The 17,671-nt window shown below is 25.1% G+C and overlaps 7 protein-coding genes across 7 annotated transcripts; 2 read left to right on the forward strand and 5 right to left on the reverse strand.

Annotated features, from left to right (window-relative positions):
- Positions 1–100: 100 nt before the first annotated feature.
- Positions 101–329, reverse strand: DDB_G0280799 (hypothetical protein; the record flags this gene model as incomplete). Its single annotated transcript, XM_635944.1, has 2 exons — positions 101–112; positions 213–329. The coding sequence occupies 2 exons, from the start codon at positions 327–329 to the stop codon at positions 101–103; spliced, it is 129 nt and encodes a 42-aa protein (XP_641036.1).
- A 1,303-nt stretch (positions 330–1,632) lies between these two features.
- DDB_G0280801 (hypothetical protein) lies at positions 1,633–5,440 on the forward strand (the record flags this gene model as incomplete). The annotated part of the gene is made up of 2 exons (XM_635945.1): positions 1,633–1,859; positions 1,903–5,440. The coding sequence occupies 2 exons, from the start codon at positions 1,633–1,635 to the stop codon at positions 5,438–5,440; spliced, it is 3,765 nt and encodes a 1,254-aa protein (XP_641037.1).
- Positions 5,441–5,725: 285 nt separating this feature from the next.
- Positions 5,726–9,534, reverse strand: DDB_G0280813 (phosphatidylinositol 3-kinase; the record flags this gene model as incomplete). Its single annotated transcript, XM_635946.1, has 2 exons — positions 5,726–7,391; positions 7,511–9,534. The coding sequence occupies 2 exons, from the start codon at positions 9,532–9,534 to the stop codon at positions 5,726–5,728; spliced, it is 3,690 nt and encodes a 1,229-aa protein (XP_641038.1).
- Positions 9,535–10,278: 744 nt separating this feature from the next.
- Positions 10,279–11,348, reverse strand: trrA (thioredoxin reductase; the record flags this gene model as incomplete). The annotated part of the gene is made up of 2 exons (XM_635947.1): positions 10,279–11,059; positions 11,170–11,348. 2 exons carry the CDS (start codon positions 11,346–11,348, stop codon positions 10,279–10,281), a joined length of 960 nt encoding a protein of 319 aa, XP_641039.1.
- Positions 11,349–12,579: 1,231 nt separating this feature from the next.
- On the forward strand, positions 12,580–14,034 carry DDB_G0280803 (hypothetical protein; the record flags this gene model as incomplete). Its single annotated transcript, XM_635948.1, has 3 exons — positions 12,580–12,661; positions 12,809–13,443; positions 13,531–14,034. The coding sequence occupies 3 exons, from the start codon at positions 12,580–12,582 to the stop codon at positions 14,032–14,034; spliced, it is 1,221 nt and encodes a 406-aa protein (XP_641040.1).
- Positions 14,035–14,497: 463 nt separating this feature from the next.
- Positions 14,498–15,826, reverse strand: DDB_G0280805 (hypothetical protein; the record flags this gene model as incomplete). Its single annotated transcript, XM_635949.1, has 3 exons — positions 14,498–14,947; positions 15,030–15,311; positions 15,434–15,826. The coding sequence occupies 3 exons, from the start codon at positions 15,824–15,826 to the stop codon at positions 14,498–14,500; spliced, it is 1,125 nt and encodes a 374-aa protein (XP_641041.1).
- Positions 15,827–16,640: 814 nt separating this feature from the next.
- DDB_G0280817 (hypothetical protein) lies at positions 16,641–17,671 on the reverse strand (the record flags this gene model as incomplete). Its single annotated transcript, XM_635950.1, has 1 exon — positions 16,641–17,671. A coding segment is annotated over one exon (1,031 nt), but the record flags the coding sequence as incomplete, so codon positions are not given.

Here is a 17,671-nt window from a genome sequence, read left to right on the forward strand (position 1 = left end):
TGATTTTTGGGTGTTTTTTTTTTTTTTTTTTTTTAAATATATATTTGGAAATTCCTTTATGTATATATTTATTTGAATTATTTGAATTTTATATACATATTTATTTGGTTATCTTAAATGATCTATTTTATTATGAAAAATGTATTAGTAAAACTTTGTAAACCTGATTTTTGTTTTGTTTTTTTTTATAAAAAAAAAATCTTAATACATACCCAACCTTGCTTTTGCTTATGTCTGGCATTTGCTTTACAAAATACAAAAACATTCTTTCCTCTTCTAATAGTTTGGCAGAATCTGCACAATTTTTTGAGAGCAGATACGTGTCTCATTCTTTTTTTATTTTTTTTTTTATTTAATTAATCTAAAAATAATGTGGAAAAAAATAAATAAAAGTTATGATTAATAATTAATATGTGTAATTAAATTTATAATGTGATTAATTAATTAATTAATTGTCCGCATACAAATAAAAAAAATATAACAATGAAAATGAAAAATGAAAAAAAAAAAATAAAAATAAAAAAAAAATTTCACGACACAAACAGAAATTTTAATTTTTTACTTTTTTTTTTTTTTTTTTTTTTTTCATTTTTTTTTATTTTTTTATTTTAAGTAATTAAATACCATCAGAAAAATTGATTATTTAAAAAAAAAAAATAATGATAAATGTTAAATTCTATTATTATTATTTTTTTATTTATTTATTTTAATAAATAAATAAATGTTAAATTATTTTATTTTATTTTTTTTTTCTAAAAAAAAAAAAGAAATGTGAAATTTCATTTAATAATCATATGATTAGATAAAAAATTTAATTTTTATTATTATATAATGCAACTGGTTTTTTAAAATTAATACCAGTGGAAATAAATAATTGGAAATAAAATTTAATAATATCTTAATTTGGAAATTTTAATATTTTCCAAATTCCAAAAATTACTTTCGAAGTACATTTATTAAAAAAAAAATTGAAAAAAAAATGAAAAAAAAAAAAAAATTGAAAAACGAAAAATTTTATTTTTTTTAAATTTTTTAATTTTTTTTTTTTTATTTTATTTTTTTTAATTTTTTTTTTTTTTTTTTTTTTGATCATTGGTTTCTGCAAGAAAGTAAACGAAATTATATTACCATTGCATTCATATTTGATTAGCATTTATATTGTGTTAACAAATTTGATAATCTGGGGAATAAAATTCATTTAATCTTTAGTTAATTTATTCATTTTTTAAATAATAATAAAAAAAAAAAAAAAAAAAAAGGTAAAGTAATCAATAAAATATTCATTTAATCAAAAAAAAAAAAAAAAAAAAAAAAAATCAAAACCAAAACCAAAATCTTGAAAAAAAAAAAAACATACCAACGTGTAATATGTTTTTTACACAAAAAAAAAAAAAAAAAAACAGAAATATTTATTCAAAAAATTGTTTTTCATTTTCAAACATTATCAAATAAAATACTTACACCACTATTTTGATTATTTTTTTTTTTTTTTTTAAAAAAAAAAATAAAAAAATTAAAAAAATTATTTTCCATATTTTTTTTTTTTTTTTTTTTTTTATAATTATTATTATTAAATAATATTATTTAAAACTTTATAGAATTAATTAATTAAAGAAATAAGTTTATATAAAAATGGTTTGGAGGAAATTACCAAATGCAGTTTTAAAACAAAAGTATTCTCTTGTTCAACATAGAATTTTACTTAGAAATCAAATTAGAACATTTTCAACCAATAGTAATAATAATAAAGATAACAAAAGTAATAATGGTGATGATAAAAATGATAAAGTTGGAGAAGATAGTAAAGATAGTATTCAAAAAGCTATCCTTAGACAAAAGATGGAAATGATGAAAGGCGAGTATTCAGAAAGCAACAACAAGACAAAAAAATATTCCAGACAGTGGAAAACATCCACAAGGCGGCTATGACTTTGATGAATCATTAGGTGAAGATTTGGATCCATCAGTGCTTCAAGATCCAATTCTTGAAGAGATGAAAGAAATCTTTGCAGAGAATAACCTTAGAAATGAAATTAAAAATAAAAATGAAAATCAAGAAGAACAACAAGAAGATGAAGAAGATGATGGTGCAGGTCATTATACAATGAAGAATAAAGCCAATAGATTAAGTGAAGAGAAAGAGAAAATCATTGAAAAGTTACTCGAAAACTATGAAGAAAAAGAGGTAGAAGAGAATCATTACTACATTCCACGTGATAAATTACAAGATTTTGGTATTATCGATGCTGATTACCATCCAAACTATCCACCATACGTCAACAGAGAATCCGGTGCTGTCTTGGTATTCGATGTTGTACTAAATGCCTATTCCAATCGTGGTTCAACAAAGACTCGTGAACAATTGTTTAGTAATGAACATATTCTTAGAAGAAGATATCAAACTGATCAAGCTGTAATTGTACGTAGATATTTGGATGCATCACCAGCAAACATCAGTGATGCAGTTCTCGCCGATTCAGAACTCTTTAGTGAGGTAGTTGATCGTATTAAAATGCATCAAGAGTTACAAAGAGAAAAGTACCGTTACGGTAACCCAGCAGATCTTTCCGTCACACAAGAGAGAGAATTATCAGCCAAAGTACTCGCAGAATCTGGTCTTTTCCCACCCGAAGTGGTCGCAGAGATCAATCAACCATTCTTGACCAAATCATTCAATCAAGGCAAAGGAAAAGAGGATCCAGATTTCCAATTGTTTGAAAACCCAGATCACTATATGACAAAGATTAAAGAGTCCAACCCTCCCCATACCTCTGAATATTTGCAACAAAATCCATTCAAGCCAACTCGTGAAGATAAATGTAATTTCGATTATATCGAGGAAGTACCAGTCAATAAAGTCTTTGATTCTTATGCTGCCTCTGAAGCTTTCCATGAGAATGGTGGCTATGATCAAGTACCACAACAAATGGACTTCAATGGTAGAGATGAATATGTTAGAGATCAATTAAGACAATATTTCTTTGAATTGAATCAAAGAGATAAGAGAAAGAAAGTCGTACCATCCAACGAGAGACTTTATGATCCAATCCCTTCTGGTTATGAGGGTTATAGTACCCCATATGTACCAGTCGAACAAAAAGATGCCGAACCAATATCATTCGATCCCACCTTTATGAGAGAATTTGTTCAATACAAAACACTCGCCCTTCCACTTGAAAATTTACGTGTTCAAGAAATCATTGATGATTTTTCTAATGATGTTGAAAAAGACTATAGAAAAGAACATCTTATTGCCCAAGAAAATGAAGTTAAATCTTTCTTCCAAAAATATTATGGTGTTAGTTATGATGAATATTTAGATAATCCAAAAGAATACTTTGAAAAATTAAAAGAAAAACAAATCAAATTTGAACAATTTGAACTTGAATTTGAAAAAAGAGAACAAGAAAAAAAATTAAAACAACAAAAACAACAAAATGGATCATCATCATCACCACAACAACAACAACAACAACAAAATGAATCATTTGCAGGTTCATTTGCAGGTTCATTTGCAGGTTCATCAACTAAATCTTCACCACAAGAACAACAATCATCATCACAAGAACAAAAACAAGAACAACAAAAACAATCATCAGAAAAACAAGAACAAAAAACAAATGAAAATAAAGAAGAAAATGTTAAAGAAGAAGAAGAAAATGTTAAAGAAGAAGAAAAAGAAGAGGAAGAAGAAGAAGAAGAAGAAGAAAAAGTTGGTGCCGGTGAAGATTATGATATGTCAGATATGGATGAAAGTAATTTAGAAGTAGATCATATTTTAGATACTGATGACGAAATTGATGAAGATGATGAAGATCATGATGATTCTGTAAATAGAAATGAAAAATTCGAAAAAAGATTTGATGATACTGATACTGATAGCGATAGCGATAGCGAAAGTGATAGTGATAGTGATAATGAATCAAATGAAGATGAAAAATCAGATGACAAAGTTGCTAAATTTGAAAAAGATGATGAATCATCATATGATATCAATAACATTGATGAAGATGAAGATGACGAAGATGAAGATGAAGATGACGAAGAAGAAGGAAAAAGAGAAGGAAAAAGAGAAAAATATGATGATGATGATGATGATGATAAAGAAGAAGATGATGATGATGAAGAAGAAGAGTCACTTGATTTAGAAGATCCATTATATGAACAACGTGTGGTTGGAAATCAAGCTGAACAAGAAGCTCAAAAAATTCAAGATAGTTATCTCACTAAAGGTGATTATCAATTCTTGGAAGATATGGAGGATATTACCGATACATTATTCTTAACAATGGATACAGATCAAATTAATGATGATTATGAAGATGATGATGAAAAAACTCAAAATGATCTTCTTGTTGATGAAGAAATCACTTTTGGTGATTTAGAACTTGACGATAAATATACACTTGGTGATGAAACCGTTGAATTCCAAGAAGATGGAGATGAACTCGCTCCATTCCGTATTGATGATATCGATTTTCCAAGAATCGATAGATCAAAGATGACCAAAGAAGAAGTTATCAAATCCATTATTGAAGAGTACTCAATTTTCAATATGGGTAATGGTGAAAATACGGCTTCAGATGGAACCAGAAAAAAATTAACTCCAACTCAAATCGAAGAAATAAAAACAAAAATAATGCAAATGAACATTGAAAGAAAGGAGAAGATTGAATTAATAAATAGTATTAGAGAGGAACAAAGAAGAGACGACGACGAAGAGGATGATGGAAGAAGATTTGCTTATAATGGTGTAGAAATCAATAGTGAAGGTAAAGTAGATGACAGTGAAGAAGCTGAAGATGAAATGGGCTTCTTTGTTGATGAAACTCATTTCAATATCACTCATCCATCAGGTATTCAAAAATTAGATACCGTCTTTGAAGAAATGGAGATAATGGATTTGATCGAAGGTACCTACGAAGAAGATTTAGATCTCCTTAGAGCTGAAGCCGATATGTATGCAAGAAGAACCGCCAGAAAGGTTAAAAACTTAGCCAAGAAACGTGAATTCGCCAAAAAAATGAAAGCCAAACAAATTGAAGACTTGAAATTAAATCCACCAGTTAAAGAACCATACAAAATCGCTCCATTACGTCCAATCGGTCACAATGTTTATACAAACGTTTTAGCTCCACCAAACTCTTACCTTAGACTCAATGATCCAAAATACAAACCAGCCGACGAAAAGAGAAATCAAAAAATCATCCAAGAATCTTATCGTGCTCTCTCTTCAAATCCATTCTATGGTGTTAAACAAGCTAACTTTGCTGTAAAGTCAATCAACAAAGAATTGAATACCTATGAAGGTTATAAGAAATATCGTCAACATCAACTTAAAAATGCTCAACCAATTCCATCACCAATCCTTTCAAGACCAGATATGTTGGTAGAACCAGATAAACTTAATCAATTTAATAGTTTCTATAATGATAATTAATAATTCAATATAATAATAATATATAAAAAAAAAAAAAAAAAAAAAAAGAAAAAAATAATAATAATAATAGTAATATCATCATTAAACAAATAAAAATAAAAAAAAAAAAAATATTCATAAAAATCTCTTTAGTTTTATTTTTTTTTTTATTGTTTAGATAAATATATTTCCAAAAAATTGAAAATAAAAAAAAGTGAATATATTAAAGATAAATAAAGACACACATAAATTTATTTTATTGTATTTTTTAAAGAAAAAAAAAGAAAAAAGTTTTTAAAAGTTGATTTAATTCGAATTATTATCATTAAAAGTGAATCTATTTAAAGATGCAACCAATGGTGATTGATCCACATTATCGTTATTATAATAATTTTGATTGTTATTATTATTATTGTTAATTTCTTGGTTATTGATTGGATAAGTATTTGATAATTGAGGAGTTGTAAATGAAATTGATTCAGCTCTAAATTTACTAGAGTTTACACTACTTGATAAACTATAACTTAAACTTTCTTCATCATTAATAACGGAATGATTATGAATACTACCACTATTTATTACATTTGGAGAGGTATCCAATGATGGATCAATTGTAAAATTTTGTTGAGAGACAGATTTTGTTGCACTAACAATCTTTTCGAAAATATTATAACCAAGGTCAGTGACTGATTTAGAAGTTTTCTCTTGAATCTTTAAGAATTGATCTCTATAATCTCTAGCAGAGTCAAAAAAGGAGATTGCAAATGAAGTGATTGGATTCTTTAGCATACCTCTTAGATAATCGGTTGCTTCTTTCTTTGGTACACCTGGTAAGAACCTACCGCCAATGATGTCTTCAATGTAGGCTTCATCGATTAAACCAGCTACTTTTGGATCTAAACGAGTTAGAAAAGTAATTTGATAAAGGAAGAAAGAGTGATGTTTTCTTAATTGAAGGAATAGTCTAATACAAAGGTTATAGAAATCTTCTTTCTTCTTTTCATTATCCAAGAATTGATCTTCAAATGCTGTATCGTTTCTAATCACTGATGAAAAGAATTTTGGATCCATACCAAGGATGAAACCATAATCAATGTGAAAGATTTTCATCTCTTCTGTAAACATTACATTTTGATTATGTCTATCACCAACACCCAACAAATGAGTGATAATATTCCAAGTTGCCAATGATCTTGAAAAGTTTTTGGATGCTTGATCATAGGTGAGTGTTTGGCTACTACCCAAGAATGAAGTTATTCTGTTATATTCGACGAGTACATCCTTTAAGGTTTTTGATTTCTTTACTGGTTCAATGAATCCATAGTTTACACCAGTTGGTAAAACACGATAAACTATTGGTTGCATGAATGGTTCCTTATGTTTTTTCTTTCCACTACTTTCTTTTAATTTACGAAGTTCATTACATTGAATGATCAATTCATTCATTAAATAAATTAGATTTAGAATGATTTGATCTTTTCTAAGATCATCATGTTTGAAGATTAAACCAAAATCTTTTTCTTTACCTGTTCTATCATTGACACAATGACAAACTAAATAGAGTGGTTTGGTTGCAGATTTGAAAACAATCGATTCTTTAACCTTAAAATATTTAATAGTGTATGCTGGATTTGTTGGTAACTTTAAGAGTGAGCCTTGAGTCTCACAAAGATTAGTTAACTTTGTCTCTAGATACTCTCTATTTGGTAAAAACTCTATACCTTCTCTTATTGGACGATGTTGTTGTAAAATATGTGATAATTCGAAACCAAGTTGATAACTTTGCATTTGTTGTGGTGCTTCTCTTGTCATATAATTTGTAAATTCTAATTTCAATGCTTCATATCTTAAATCATATTCACCACCTTGACAATTCTTTAATTCCCAAATAAAATTATATGCAATTGTTTGATCATTCTTTGACGATTCAAATAAAAAATCTGCTAAATCTGATTTAACATTTGGTTCATATCTAAATTAATAAAATAAATAAAAAAAAATTAATTAAAAATTAAGAATTTAAAAAAAAAAAAAAAAAAATCTACAATAATAATAATAATAATAATAATAATAATATTAAAATTTAATTACCTTAATAAAAATGTTAATTGTGGTAAAACATATAATAATTTATCACCTAAACCTTTTAATTTGTTTGTTGCATAAGTTCTAATGAATGGATGAGTTATATTTCTATCTAATAATGGTATAATATTTAATGGTGAAATTGTACATTGACAAGAACTTGAACACATTAAGTAATAACAATCCTTCTTATCACCAATATCCTCTTGAAGACAATGTTGTAAACTTTTCAATTGTTTAGTGGTGATTCTATTATAATCAATTGAACATAATAACTTCATTAACCAAAGTGAATGACATCTAAGGTCTTCTCTATTTCTCCAAAGTACCAACTTTTCAAATGGTTGTAATCTATGAGTTGGAAATTTATATTGAATCATTCTAATTTGTGATAGATAAATGATGGTGGCTCTTCTCCATTGTGGATAAATCGAAGCGAATCTTCTTAGTGGACCAAATCTTAAGCCCAATAACTTCAAAAGGGAAACATCATTGAAATGACGTTGTGACCAATCCAATTTATCATAACATGTTTTACAAACCCTACAGGTTTTATTTGAATACCATTTATATAGATAATCCTTTACACCATAATAGATTTGACCTGTTGATAAATAATCTTGCTCAACAAAATATGATGCACATGTTGAACAAAACATCATACCACATTCTCTACAATGATGTCTATGATTATAATATAGTTTATCATTACAACGATAACAATTTTGTGATGATGGTAAGGATAAATTTAATTTTCTTGGATCTAATAATTGGACGATATCAGGTGGGAATTTATCTTCATTGGCATCATTATTACCAACACCACCAACACCGCCAACACCACCAACACCACCAACACCACCAACACCACCACCTATACTATTATTAATGCCATTATTCACTAAACCTTCTAATTTATGTGGTGTTACAAATCTATCAACCATTGAATTATACATGAAATTTGTATTGACTTTATTGAATGAACTAAATTCTGAGAATGCATTTTCCCTTTGAATTTGATTCTTTTCAGATAAAGAAAACTCTTCACCTGGTTCTCCAAAATAATTCAATGCCTCTGATACACTTTTTAATGATTCTAATTTTCTTTCTAAATTCTTTCTAAATGCTTTCAACAAATAGCCATCAATAACATTGAAATAGTTTGCAATTGCTACCAATCTAGATAATTCAACACCACGACCTTTCAATGATAGATATTGTTCAGCTCCCATCATTAATTTACATCTATTCATTTTTGATAATTTAAAACTTTTATACCATCCAAATGTTAAACTTGAATATATTATCTCTAATGCTGGTATATTTTGTTTATTAACTCTTTGTTGTTGATTATTTTGTGATGTTGGTGAATTTTGTTGTTGTTGTTGTTGTTCCTGTTGTTGTTGTTGTTGTTGTTGTTGTTGTTGTTGTTGTTGTTGTTGTTGTTGTTGTTGTTGTTGTTGTTGTTGTTGTTGTTGTTGTTGTTGTTGTTGTTGTTGTTGTTGTTGTTCGTGCTCTTGTTGTTCTTGTTGCTGTTCTTGTTGCTGTTCTTGTTGTTGTTGTTGTGGCTGTTGTTGTTGTTGCTGTTGTTGTTGTTGTTGCTGCTGTTGTTGTTGTTGTTGTTGTTGTTGTTGTTGTTGTTGTTGTTGTTGTTGTTGTTGTTGTTGTTGCTGTAGTAGTTGTTGTTGTAGTTGTTGTTCTTGTTCTTGTTGTTGTTGAATTTGTTCGTTACAACATGAATGTAAACTATCAAAGAATTTAATAACCAAATCTATATCTTCATGTGTCACATGTATTTCTTTTGGTGGTTTAATGACAAGGTATCTTGCATTTTTATTTATTTTTAAATGTGCTTCAATTTCATTTTGGAATAATAAACAATATTTAATAAAAGCAGTTGGTATTGGTTTTGTTTCTGCAAGTAATTGTATATAAAGTTTAAATCCAGCTGGTAAACTATTGATTAGATTATCCCCATTATTACTGTTACCATTATTACTATTAATATTATTATTTCTATTATTTAACATTGTTATTATTATTTTTTTTTTTTTTTAAACTTTCCTATTTTTTTTTTTTTTTTTTTTTTCACTGATAAATATATAATTATTATTTTTATTATTAAACTATAATGGTTTATGATTTATGATTTATGATTTTACTATTATGATTGTTGTGGTTGTTATTAACTATTGATACTAATTTTAAAATTAAGACTAATTAACTATTGGAAATTAAAAGAAAAAAATAAAAATAAAAAAAAAAAAAAAAGCTTTTTATGAGTTTAATATCTTGTCAATGGATAAAAAAATAAATTAAAAAAAAAAAAAAAAAAAAAAAAAAATAAAAAAAAAAAAAAAGATAAATGTGGTTGAAAATTTATTAAAAAAAAAAACAAAAATAAAAATTTAAAAAAATAAAAAAAAATAAAAAATAATAAAAAAAATAAAAAATAATAAAAAAAATAAAAATTAAAAAAAAAAATCAATTAGTTGTTACTTAAAAAAATAAGAATTTAATTTTCTAAAAAAAAAAAAAAAAAAAAAAAAAACTTATTTTCAGGAGTTCAAAGAAAAAATAAAGAAAAAAGATATAATTATAAACAAAGTAAAAAAGTAAATTAGGTGTAAAATAATAAAAAAAAAAATAAATAAACAATTGAACAGAAATAAAAATAAAAAAAAACACAAATTATATTTTTAGATTTTTTTTTATTTTTATTTTTTATTATTTTTTTATTTTTTTTTTTTCCCCTATAATTTTGAAACTAATAATTATAAAGAAGATAAAAATCTTTCACAATCTAAAGCAGCCATACAACCATTACCAGCGGCGGTGATAGCTTGTCTGTAGACTTTATCTTGAACATCACCACAAGCGAAAACACCTTCAACGTTTGTTTTGGTGGAACCTGGTTGAGTGATGATGTAACCAGTTTCATCGGTATTGAGTTGACCATTTAAGAAGGCAGAATTTGGTGTGTGACCAATGGCATAGAATAAACCTTGAGCGTCGAGATTTGAGCTTACTTTAGTTTCAGAGTTGTAAATACCAACAGAGGTAACGGATTTTTCACCTTTGATTTCGACCAAAGTGGTATCCCAAAGAACTTCGATCTTTGGGTTAGAGAAAACTTTTTGTTGCATTGCTTTTGAGGCACGCATAACATTACGACGGACCAATAAAGTAACTTTTGAGGCGAAATGAGTTAAAAAGGTTGCCTCTTCAGCAGCAGTATCACCACCACCAACAACAACTAAATGTTTATTTCTATAGATTGGTAAAGCACCATCACAAACTGCACATGCACTAACACCTTTACTCCAAAATTCTGTTTCACCTGGTACACCCATTCTCTTTGCAGTTGCACCAGTTGCAATGATAATTGATTGTGCTTTAATTGGTTTATCTTCTTCATCTTCTACATAAATTGTGAATGGTCTTTGTTTAAGATCAACCTTTGAAATGGTTTTAGTTTCGATTGTAGTTCCACATTTAATATTTTGTTCTCTCATTTTATCCATTAATTCTGATCCTGAAATATCAATTGGGAAACTAATATATATAAAAAAAAAAAAAAAAAAAAATTATTAGTTATTATTTATTATTATTAGTTATATTTTTTTATTTATTTGTTTTTATTATATTTTTATATATAAACCTACCCTGGGAAATTTTCAATTTCAGTTGTAGTAGTTAATTGACCACCAGCAGCAACACCACCTGCCATAAAACCTTCGAACATCAATGGTTCTAATCTGGCTCTACCGGCATAGATACCAGCAGTGTGACCAGCTGGACCTGAACCAATGATAACAACTTTTTGTATTTTTTCTGTTGACATATTTCTAATGCTTAAAATATTTGTATTTGTATAGTTTGTAGTTTTATAAAATAATGATGATTTTGATGATAAGAAGTTATATATTAATTTTCTTTGAAACATAAGTTTTTTTTTTTTTTTTTTTTTTTATTTTTTTTTTTTAAAAATCCAAAATGAAAAAAAAAAAAAAATTATAAAAAAAAATAAAAAATATAAAAAAAAAATTAAAAATAAAAAAAAAAAAAATTTTAAAAATTTTAAAAAAAAAAAAAAAGTTAATAAAATTGGAATTGGAGAACATGAAAGAATAAATAGAAAAATCTAAATAAAGATAAATATGTTTCCATTGAAATAAAAAAAAGAAAACAATTCCCTTGTTCCCCCCTTTTTTTTGTAGTTGAAATTAAGTAAAAAATTATTCTCCAATTCTAAATTAATACAAATAATAATTGTGTATCAATTTACTTGTCTTTTTTTATTATTATTTTTTTATTTTCAAATTGAGACAATTCCTCATTTTTTTTTTTTTTTTTTTTTTTTTTTTTTAAAGGAATTTGAAAGATTTATTTTTTTAATAATTATGAAAAATAAAGATTTAAGATATCCAAAAGAATCCATAAATTTTTATTTTTACATTTTTTTTTTTTTTTTGTTTGATTTTGGTTGATATTTTTTTTTTTTTTGGGATAATAAAAATATCAAAAAAATAAAAATAAAAATAACATTCCTAAAATATAGGAATTTTTTTTTTTTTTTTTTCCCAAATTGGCTAGACTTTAAATCAAAATATTTTCAAAAAGTATTTTTAAATATTTTTAAATATTAAAAAAATAAAAAAATAAAATAAAATATAAGTTTGACTAAATTATTAAATTATGATTTTAACAATATTTAATAATATCATATTTCGTAAAAAAAAAAAAAAAAAAACCTAATTTATTTACAAATCCAGTTTCGGTTTTTTTTTTTCGAAAAAACTGTTTAAAAAAAAAGAAAATAAAAAATAAAATAAAATAAAAAAAAAGAAAATAAATTAAAAAATAAAATATTTTTTTTTAATTTTGTAAAAAAACGAAAAAAAAAAAAAAAATAAAAAAAAAAAAAATAAAAAAAAAAAAAAAAATAAAAAAAATAAAAAAAAAAAAAAAATTTTTATTTTGGTTGGGCTTTGAAAACACACACAAATAATTTTTTTTATTGTTGATCATTTGGTATATTAAAGTGTTATTGTTTATATAATATATATTTAAGGATGAATAGAACACATCATTTATTTAGATTAAGAGGATCCTCAAGATCATTTTGTTCATCCACTCCAGTTACAAAACCAAATAGTAAGTAATTTAATATTTATATATATATTTTTTTATAGCTAATTCAAATATATACACACACACACACACATAAACACAAGAATAATAATTTACAATTTATTTTTTATTAATTTAATAATTCTTAAAAAAAAATAAAAAAATAAACAGAATTATTTGGTAGTTTATTTCCAAATCCAACACCAATAAATCCAATGAAAGAACAAATTTATTCATTTGAAGCAATTGAAAATGGAACATCATCACCAAAGGGTACAACATTTAAAAATTCATTAGATCAACCATTTTCACAAAACGTTTTAAACAAAAGTTTTTTATACGATGAAAATGGTAAAATTACAATTGAAGAAGGTGAACAGATGATGAAAGAATATGATGAGGACGACGATTATGGTGAATCTGTCGACGATCTCCAATCTGAAAAATTCATTAACAATATTAGAGAACAAAGTAAAAACCAATCATTTGAATTATTTCAATATAAAAAAGAAACAAAAGCTTCAAAAGATATGGCATACATCAATTTCCTTGAAAAGCATGAATTAAATCCAAACCTTTTATGCTTTCTAATTCAATCAGCAACATCAGAGTCTGATAAAATTTTTGAAACCTTTAAAAAAAGTTTATCCTTTGAAATCGCTGAATCAATTTGTGTCCAAATGCCTGATAATTCCTTAGCTGGTCGTACAGTATCAACCGCTATTTCTTTAATTCCAAAAGAAAATTCAAATATTGACCCACAATCAGTTTATAAATCACTTTCAACATTTGGTATAACCTTAAATGTAAGTATTAATTATTAAAAAAAAAGGAAAAAAAAAAAAAAAAAAAATTGTTATTAATTTTTTTTATTTTTAAATTTTTTATTTTAGGGTTTAAGATTAAAAGTTTTAAATGCATCAAGTTTAAAGACAATATCATTATTTGGTTTAGATAAAAATTTACCTGAGGAATATTTTAGAGATTATTTTTCAGAATCATTTGATCCAAATATGAAAGATCCAAAATTTTGTAGAATTACATTCTCATCAAAAGTTTATAAACCACATTTGATCGGTAAAGAATCATCACACTCTGGTGTTGCACATATTACATTTGACAGTCATTTAGTTGCCATGAGAGCAATAAAAGCATTGTCCAATTTACCAATTTCTAGTTGGGTGGGTATTAGTAGATACGCTTACACTGAAGGTTCTGCCGCTGCAGATTTAATCACAATTCTTGAAAGAAGGAGACATAGACAAATGGATGATATTAAATTAATGAAAGATATTATCGATTTAAAAGCAAAAGTTAAAGAGTTGGAAAATGAAGTAAAGAAACATGAAGATTCAAAGAAAAAGGGTTCATCCAAAAGATATTTAACCAATATTTAAATAATAATAAAATAACACTTTTAACGAAAACTAAACAAAAAAAAAAAAAAAAAAAAATATTAAAAAAAAAATTAATAAAAAAAAAATAAAAAAAGAAAATTATAAAAAAAAAAAAAAAAGAAAATAGATTCTATCTTCTTAACTTTTATTCATCTTTTTTTTTTTTATAATTTTCTTAAACTGGAAATTTTTTTTTTTTTTTCAACAAACTGGAAATTGTGGGAAATGTACCACTACCATTAAAGTAATGCCAACAATTTTCCTTCCAAAATTAAATAATTTTAAAAAATAAGAATTACAATCAATATAAAATAAAATAAAATATAATATTTATTTAGTTAGTAAACTTTTTTTTTTTTTGTTTATAATTTCATTTTTATTATATATTTTTTTTTTTTTTATTTTTTATTTTTTTATTTTTTTTTTTATAATTTTATTTTATTACTTTTTAAAAAATAAATATTTATTTCTTATTTTTCTTTAAAACAAAATCATCTGCATTATTTGTTGGAGCTTCCTTTCTTTTATTATTTTTTAAATTATTTTTAATATTTGAGAGTGTATCTTGAATGTTTGAAGTATTAGTGGTGGTAGTGGTTGATCTATCTTTTTCAGCAGGTGCAATTTGTGATTTTTGTCTTTCATCCTTTCTCTTTTGATCAGATTCTGCATGTTTAGCTTCTCTATCAGCTTGTATCTTTCTACGTTTCTTTTCTTCACTTGCAAAATATTCACCAGATTCCATAGCAAGATCTTCTTTTCTTGGTAATTGTGGTGGTGCAAATGGTGCTGCATCTCTGTCTTTCTTCTTTTTTTGTACTTTTTTCTTTTTATTTTGATTTGTCTTTTTAAATTGTGGTAAATATCTTTCCCAATTTTCATTCTTTAATGTTTCATCTTTTTCTAATTCTCTCTAAAAATAATAATAATAAATAAATAAATATATTAATATATAAATATTAAAATAAAATTTTATAAATATTATTATAATTTACTTTAATCATTAATTCTTTAATATTATAAATTGGATGAATATTTTTTAAACAATCTTCAACAATTTTACGAACTTGAACTAAACCATTCCATGGACCAATTGAAGAAACAGTATTACCTTGTACTAAAACATAACATTTTGTTAAAAGTTCAATTGCTTTCAATGTACTACCATCTGGACCAACTAAACGTTGTCTTCTCTTTACAAATCTCTCTTTATTTCTAACAAAACCACCAATTTTAATAATATCACAATTATAATCATCATTTAATACTTTTTGTGCCTGTGTGTGTGTGTTGAAAAAAAAAAAAAAAAAAAAAAAAAAAAAAAAAATAAATAATAATAAAAAAATTAGTATTATTAATTATTATTAATTATTATTATTAATAATTATTCAATTCTTACATGTTCAAATGGTACAGATCTTGATAGTAATTTAATTAAATCTCTTGCTTTTAGGATAGCTACAGGATCCCAACATTTTTTAGTTGTTGTGACAGTCATACTACCTTCAATTAAATCTAATTTACATTCGATACCATGTTCATGTAAAACATTTTCAACTAATTTCCAAATCTCTTGTAAATATTTCTCTCTGTATTTTGGGAATAAGGTTGCAAATGATGAATCATCATAGAGTACACGTTTACCAACATCATCTCTCTTTAATTCTAATGGTTTCCATGGATCAATACCTTTTGGTATTTCCAATTCTTCTCTTTCTTTCTTTTTTTTATATTGTTTTTTTTCTTTATTTTCTTCTTCTACTTTAATTTCAGTTTTATCTTTTTTACCCATTTTCTAATGTTTTTTTTATTTTTTTTTATGTGTGTATATATATCTAAATCGTCTTTCGTTAATAAAAAAAAAAAAAAAAAAAAAAAAAAAAAATTCAAAAAAAAAAAATAATTTTCTTCGTTTTTTTTTTTTTTTTTTTTTTTTTTTTTTTTTTTTTTTTTCTGCTTTTTTTAATTTTTTTTTTTTTATTTAAAACTATTTTTAAACCAAAATTAAAAATATACAATTGATTTGTTTTTTTTTTTTTTTTTATTTTATTTTTCCAGTTTTCTCTAAAATAAACAATTTTTTGATCTACATAATCAAATTCAACGTGGTAATCGTCATTATCATTAACTTCTTTTTTTGTAATATCATCATTTCCATCACCTTTATTTTAATGATCCACTATCCAAATTTATTTTTGTAACAACAACAGTTTTGATTAGAAAAATAAAATAAAATAAAATAAATAATTAAAAAAGTTTGGGCAAGTATTAAAATTATATGGAACATATTAATTTTTTAAAAAAAAAAACAAAACAATGTTATTAGTATATGATTAAAAATCAAATAAATTTATTAATAAATGATTAGAAAAATCCAACGGACAATACTCTTTCTGATTATTTAAAATACACAAGATTAACATGGGTCTGGTAGGACAAAAAAAAATAATAATAAAATAATTAATTATTTATTTAAAAAATAAAAAAAAAAATAATAAAACAATAAAATTATTTAAAAAGTAAAAAAAAAAATATTAAATAATAATTCTTTATTTTTATTTATTTTAAAAAACTTTAATCAAATTTACAGATTATTTTAAACACTCTTATTTATTAATATTGTTTGTTGAAGTTTGATTGGTATGATCAGATGCATTAGTTTGGTAATAATATTGTTGTTGTTGGTGTTGTTGTTGTTGTTGTTGTTGTTGGTGGTGGTGTTGTTGTTGTTGTTGTTGTTGGTATTGTTGGTGATTTTGTTGGTGATTTTGTTGGTGGTTTTGTTGGTGATTTTGTTGGTGATTTTGTTGGTGATTTTGTTGTTGGTGGTGGTGGTGTTGTTGTTGTTGGTGTTGGTGGTGTTGTTGTTGTTGTTGTTGGTGTTGGTGTTGGTGTTGGTGTTGGTGTTGTTGTTGTTGTTGGTGGTGTTGTTGTTGAATAAATTCTTGACGTTCAAGGTATTCTTGATGTTGTTGTTGACATTGTTGTTGATATTGCTGTTGATAGTATTTTTGATACTTTTGTTGCTGTTGTTCATTGTGTTCTTCAGTGTGTTGTGATAATTGATTTGTTTTACTTTCATAAAAGTGGAAGGTAAGATTCTTATCAATTGATACTCTTCTCTTTTTTAGTGGGTGTTGTTGTGGTTGTTGTGGTTGTTGTTGTTCATATTGATGTTGTTCATATTGGTGTTGTTGTACAGATTGATTTTGTCCATATTGTTGTTGATGGTATGGTTGTGGTGATTGTTGTGTTTGAACGTATTGTTGAGCATATTGGTGTTGCACATTATTTTGTGGTTGTTGATAGTTTGATTGGTAATATTGTTGTTGCGGTTGTTGTGATTGTTGTTGTTGTTCAGATTGTTGATAATAGTGTGGATAATGTTGATCAGATTGTTGCTGTTGGTATTGTTGTTGGTATTGTTGTTGTTGTTGGTATTGTTGTTGTAGTGGTTGTTGTTGTAGTGGTTGTTGTTGTTGTTGTGGTTGTTGTTGTTGTTGTTGTGGTTGTTGTTGTGGTTGTTGTTGTTGTTGTTGTTGTTGTTGTTGTTGTTGTTGTTGTTGTTGTTGTTGTTGTTGTTGTTGTTGTTGTTGTTGTTGTTGTTGTTGTTGTTGTTGTTGTTGTTGTTGTTGTT

Source organism: Dictyostelium discoideum (genome assembly GCF_000004695.1).
Source record: "Dictyostelium discoideum AX4 chromosome 3 chromosome, whole genome shotgun sequence".
Lineage (NCBI taxonomy): Eukaryota > Evosea > Eumycetozoa > Dictyosteliales > Dictyosteliaceae > Dictyostelium > Dictyostelium discoideum.